This window comes from Acanthisitta chloris, unplaced genomic scaffold, assembly GCF_000695815.1.
Source record: "Acanthisitta chloris isolate BGI_N310 unplaced genomic scaffold, ASM69581v1 scaffold6994, whole genome shotgun sequence".
Lineage (NCBI taxonomy): Eukaryota > Metazoa > Chordata > Aves > Passeriformes > Acanthisittidae > Acanthisitta > Acanthisitta chloris.
Window position 1 is genome coordinate 1 of NW_008668689.1, and position 6067 is coordinate 6067.

Sequence of the window (6067 nt, forward strand, 5' to 3'; positions counted from 1 at the left end):
GGGGTGGGTCAGCCGGACCCTCCGGACTTCTCTCTAGTTATTGAAAGGGCTTCTCTTCCCGGCGTTAGCTACAAAACGAAGTCCCGAGCTGCCGTGTCGGAGTTAGCCCGTGACATGCAGAGAGATTGAGAGTTGCAGTAGCCCAGTAACCGGGTGCGTGGTCGCTGTGTAGCTCTGCCGCGAAAAGCACCAATATTGTTCTACCATTGATAAATAGCAGATCTGTGAGCCCTCCCTCCACGCAAACCAGCCCTCGCCAGCCTCTCCCCCGGCGCCTCTCCGCTCTCCCGGCTCCATCTGCAGTTTTCTCCAAGCGAAGTGCCCAAGGCTGGATCTGCCCAGGCTGAGTAGCAGGGGAAGCTCGTGGTGTGCCTTGCAGGCCTCGTCTCTACCTGCTTATCCCAGCTGGCTTTTTCCCAACGTGGAGTAGTTTTTCTGCCTGCCGTTTCTTATGGCCCAGTTGTTTTCCTGTAGGGCTGTTGCACAGCCAAGGGCTCTCTGTCCAGTATTTTTGGGGGGATTTCAATGTCCCATCTTATTTATTTATTTATCATTTTTTTTGTCTTATTAAATACAAATCTTCCTCTGAGCCCTTCTGAACAACACCTTTTCCTCAGCTTTGGCAGCATCATTTTGAATGCTCACCTTATCTTTTCCTTTAGCTGTATCTCTCCCTGCTCTGTGTTGTCTGCAGTTTTAACAACTGTCCTGGATGTACTTCACAATTTTCTGTAAAAAAAGTCATGAACAGGGATACACTAGGCTAAATCATTGGGGTCCTCAACCCAAGTATCAGTGTTCATAAATCTCTGCCATTGAGTAAGAGTTGTCGGGCCTGGCGTGTGTTAAAAGGCAAACAGAATTTATTATATTCTTTTATTTTAAACACATTTTGGGTGAACTAACCTTTTAAAAAAGTAATGTGAAAGGTAAATATACACATGATTATTAATTTTAAGACCTTTAAGTGATGAGTTTTTAATAGTTTTCTGATTGGATTTGTTTCCATTAGTTTACTGGGCAAACTATTCTTACTGTGTGTTTACTTTTTCAGTGGGATATTCTGTGGTTGCTCTTAATCATGTCATTGATTTTAAAGAAAAGAAACAGGTAATTTTTCTTGGAGTTAATTGTTCTTATTGTATTTTCTCTAGTAAACCTACTGCCTTGCTGCATGTTTCCAGATAGCTTTATCTGCAGAATGCACATGTAGACATGTGCAAATCTCAGTATGTGTGACAAAACTCCCATTTTAAAATTCAGTATAATTGCCCTGGGTTATGTTTTACTATGATTAATGGAAATAGTTTTGTTAGGATGGTAAATTTCTTTTTATGATTGGAACACAATTTTTGTTTACTTGTAAACCTGACCCATGACACTTTTAATAACTTTGTTCTGTTCTCTTTTAAGGAAATCATCAAGCCAGTATCTCCTTCAGAGCTGTTTCCATCTTTGCCTATTATACAGGTATGTCTGGTTACATTCTGTGTATGTCTAGTTACATTCTATGTATTATTATTATAAGTTATGTAGGTTTTTTACCTTGGTGTGTTCATATATGTGAATCAAAAAAGAGGATTTTGTCCATTGTTTGATGGCTAAAACTCCCAGCATTGGCAGACTGGTGCATTCCCATTAGAGTAGGCCCTACTTATAATTTGAGAAATTATTAAAGAAATTGCTTTGTGTGAATTTTGAATCTTCCTGTAGTTGAATAATTGCAGTACAAGTCTTGAAATGTGTGTTTTGGAAATAACTTCCTGGTTTTGATGGAGCAAAATTGGGATATAATGAAGTACAAGTCTGTATTTCAGATCACTGACATATGCTAATTCAGGAACTGCTTTTGCTTGCAGTTGTGGCCTGCCTGGGGAATCAATGTTAAATCATACTCAGTTTTTCTGCATAATTTTTTTTCTATATGTCTTTCTTTTTCCTTTCAATTGACCTTCAGAGAAACACAGTAAGTCATTTTTTGTAAGGACAGGTGTAATGTCAAAGAGATAATATAAAATAAGGAAGTGTAGCTACAGAAAATGAGTATAGCAAGACCATAAGCAAGGCACCATTCTCTTTTTATAGCAGATTGGGTAGGAGTCACCACAAATTTTTGCTTTGGACTTTTTTGAAGTCTTTTCTATCGTTTCTTTTTCTGTAGGGGACATCTAAAAGAATTAAAGTTTTAACCCGTCTAACACTTATTGTTTCTGATCCTTCTCACTGTAATCTCTTGGTAAGTATGTCAATCAATTTTCCAATTCTTACTTCCTTTTCACAATGAATGAATGAAACTTTGGAAATTGTATGGGGAGAACTTCCTGGATTTTCCTGGGCACTCAGCAGTGATTTCTCAGATTGCATCTTTAACAAATAATGTGATCATGAAGAGATGCAGACTTGCAGGCCTGGATATGTCTTCTGTTGATCATTTGTCAGTATTGAATAATAGCTCTATTCCTTGATTCTTTTCTTTGATTTCTGGACTTCTGTGCATAAACTAGAAGACCTTGAGCAAGGCCTTGTGTCTTGTTGTGTTTTAATGCTACATGAGTGAAGCTAAAGGTGTAAATGCCTTAGTAGGTGAGTGGGACAATCCTGAAATAGAGAATGAATGGCTTCACTGCAGAGACCTACTATGTAATTGGATAATTACTGGTTTCATTTTAGTACTTGACAGGGAAAAAGGAATTTTCTTCTCGTTATTTTGGTTGCAATCATTGTGCATAGCTTTGGCATCTGCCAGAATTCAAGGTAGTAATTGTTTGCTCTCTTTGTAGAGATCAACATCTGCAAATATAAGATTATATGACATCATAGCAGTATTTCCAAAGACTGAAAAACTGTTCCATGTAAGTACAATTGTATGATCGGTAATGCTTATTCAATAGCCTTCAGTGCCTTGGGCTACTAAATGCTTTGTTTTGATTTTATTTCCCATTTTATACAGGCCTCTTGAGGCTAATTAAGAATTATGAGGTGCCTGGTCACTTAATGGACTGAGAGGGTTGGGAGGGATTGCAGGAGGCTGCAATGTCTTGAGGTGGCAGGTTAAAGTCTGAAACATCTACCTGATCTACCTGATGTGCTATCATCATGTAGAACACTTCTGTCTTGAGCTTTAACTTCTCAATCTCTCACAGCTTCCCCAAAACACACCAGTGATCTTCTGTTAGCACTAATTGTTCCTGGTCTCTGAATGCCAGGGAGGATTTAAAGTGGAACTAACGTGGCTCTGAGAGTTACTTCCTTCTGTTTAGTCTTAGGTCTTCTCTTGGAAGTTTGTCCAAGTGGACAGCTGATCTCTTTCAGCTGGTTATTTCTTTTAAATCAAGAGAGGAGCAAGAGCTTACAAGACGGAGCTAGTTCTGGTTGTCATAGCATCTTATGAACAGATAAGGTAACATTTTCAGAAGTAAATATGCCTGATTAAACCCAATGGCCCTTGCTCCATTCCCAGATTGAGACTTCTGGGTTTGTTTTGAGCAGTTTGGATGCTCAAGTTGAATGGGAGAAGCTTCACTTCTGTGCTATCATGATACATTTGCTACTTTGCCTGCCGAGAAAACCATTGAGGCTGTACAAAAGTAGAGCAGCCTCAGGGGAAATACTTGAAGGGCAGACCATCATTTTCTCACTCATCCTGACTGCTCAGAGTAAACTTGTAACTGAAAACTGCCTCCACAAAACTGGTGAGTCTTTGAAGGTGTCACTGTATCAGTGTTACTGAACAGGTGCTGATGTTTGTAGCAGTGGTAGCACTCCCAGTGTGCTAGTGGCAGAAAATAGTGGGTGTGAATCATTTTCAAACCTTAGTTAGGACTAATTTGTGGGCCTAGCTCAACAATGTTGTTTTTCACATTGGTTTATGTTAATAGAAGTATAAATATTTTGAGCAATCCTCACAATACTCTGTCACTTCTATCATGTTAAAAACCCAAGGTGTAACTAGTGTGTGTGACCATGAACTGGTTCATTCCATTTCTGGTGTTGGACTGGAGAAGACATTAGCTGCAGTTGACACCTCTAAATACAATGATGAGCAGTAATTCTTCAGCCATTACTGAAAACATCAAGCATCATATTGTCTTCAACCTTTATTCATTGCTGCTATATCTTGAATAGACCTTTCCTACCAGAAAAAATCCTGGTTTTAGCGCATTGTCTGAGACTGATCTCAGCTTGATATGTGTTCACTTCCATTTCCCTCATATTTTTAGTTTAATTGTGCTCAAATGCTTGGTAACAATTGATGACAATGGTCTGATCAAGTGGAACACCTCAAACAAGGTATCTTTTTGTCAGAATTTTTTTTAAAAAACCCAAAATGATGATGTCTGGCTTGTTGCAAGTTCATAAATAATAACATGAAGTCTGAACTGGGAGAGTAGGTGGAAGCATCCCACCTCTGTTAGCCGTGGCAGGCAGCAAACAGGTGTGCAATTTAAAGCAGTGTGAAGGAGGCACAGGGACACCAAAACCAAATGTGAGTCAGCTTGAAACTGAGTCTGGCAGTTGGTTAGTTTTTTTGAAATTAGTTAAAGCTGCTTTCTGGTACTGCTGAGTACCTGTTTTGACACATTAAAATTATACTCTTCTGTTTTGTTTTTCTGAATTATTTCTCCTCCCTTTTGAAGACTTGTCCAAGTAAAGTACAAAGCAAGAGGCTGTAGAGGAAGGTGAACTTTAAAAAATCTTTCAGTAGAAGAATTCAAGCATTAATGGTAGCAGTTACAGCTTAATGAAACTAATTTCTGAATTTATTTCCCTTGCAAGATTTTAGGACTTTTGGGGGTGTGACAGAAGCAAATAGTTGTAAAATACTCTTGAGGGCCACTCTCCACCTTTCTTTTGGTCTGGCAGCAATGTAAAATCTCACTTCTCAAGTGAGCTCAGTCAGTTTAGCATGTGTTTAAACGAGCCACTGAAGCTAGGTAATCAGCAGGGGAGTGCTGTGCTGTTCTGGGGGGAAAGGGTGTGCTCTCATTTAAGGCTGTTTATGGTCTATTTTCAGCCGTATTGTGAGTCCTGCTGCAGTTGGACATCCATCAGCAGCAGTGTGTGAACTGGCACAACCAGCTACTCATTTCTGCAGGTCCCTGTCTGCTCTGCTGCTGAGGCTGCTGGTGTGCTTAGCTGCATGGCAGTTTGCTTTGAACGTATCTTTGGCTGAACAGTAAGCAGAGGTTTTGCAAAGTTATTTTTCAGGCAGATCCATTTTCCTGCTCTGATTCAGCATTCAGCCATGTGGAGAGTTGTGTTGGTGCAGAGCAGATGGCTGTGCCCTGGGCAGGCCAATGCAGATAGCCACTGGTTGAGCTGACACTCAGGCAGGTGATCGACAGTGTGTTAGGCAGGATGCAGGACTGTCGGTGAAACCATCTTCATTGATTTCATGCCAGCAGCACTTTGAGCTGGGGATGGAACCCAAGCATGTTCTTGCAAACTGAGTGAGGTGAAAGACTTCATCCTTACATGTTCACATTTAGGGAAGGTTTGCGTGTTTGTCTTTTGTTAAAAGATTTTAGATTTTCTAACTCTGTCAATTTCCTAGAGGTATCAATGGAGTCTGACACAAGTGACATTATGCATCCCATTTCTGCACATACATTTGGCTCTAAGGACTCAAGATGTTTCACTCTTAAGGAGAAAACCTTCTACAGTGGGTCTCACACCACAGATTAACTTCATATACTGAAATTGGCTTTCGGTAACTCGACATTACCTCAAGAGGTAATGTCGAGTTACATCATCTTTCTCACCAAAAATTTGGCACTTAGATTGTTCTCTGTAGAACAGGATTTTTCATGGTTTTGCAAAAAAAAAAAAAGTGCATGACCATTGAAGATGTGCTCTAATTTTAGCATGGCCCAAACCCAGTCTGTGCCCTCCTGTCACAAGCCAGGGAAGCTTTTTGTGACTGTGGCACTGATGTCTACTGAAAGATGTGCTCAAATTCTCCAAATAATTTATAATCCCAAAGGTATGAGGAAATCTGTGTTTGCCAATTGGAGAACAGCCTCCTGTAAGTCTCCCTAAAGGATTGTTTTGGGCTGCAACAGGAATG

General features: G+C 40.1%; 1 protein-coding gene across 1 annotated transcript in view; it reads left to right on the forward strand.

Annotated features, from left to right (window-relative positions):
* Window positions 1-1054: 1054 nt before the first annotated feature.
* Window positions 1055-6067, forward strand: part of RPP30 (ribonuclease P/MRP 30kDa subunit) — a gene marked incomplete at its 5' end in the record, with an annotated part of 17056 nt that continues 12043 nt past the window's right edge. The window contains 4 exons of the mRNA XM_009073004.1: window positions 1055-1110; window positions 1414-1470; window positions 2162-2236; window positions 2781-2852. Of these exons, the coding sequence (XP_009071252.1) occupies window positions 1055-1110; window positions 1414-1470; window positions 2162-2236; window positions 2781-2852 (260 nt within the window). The remainder of the gene's footprint in view (window positions 1111-1413; window positions 1471-2161; window positions 2237-2780; window positions 2853-6067) is intronic.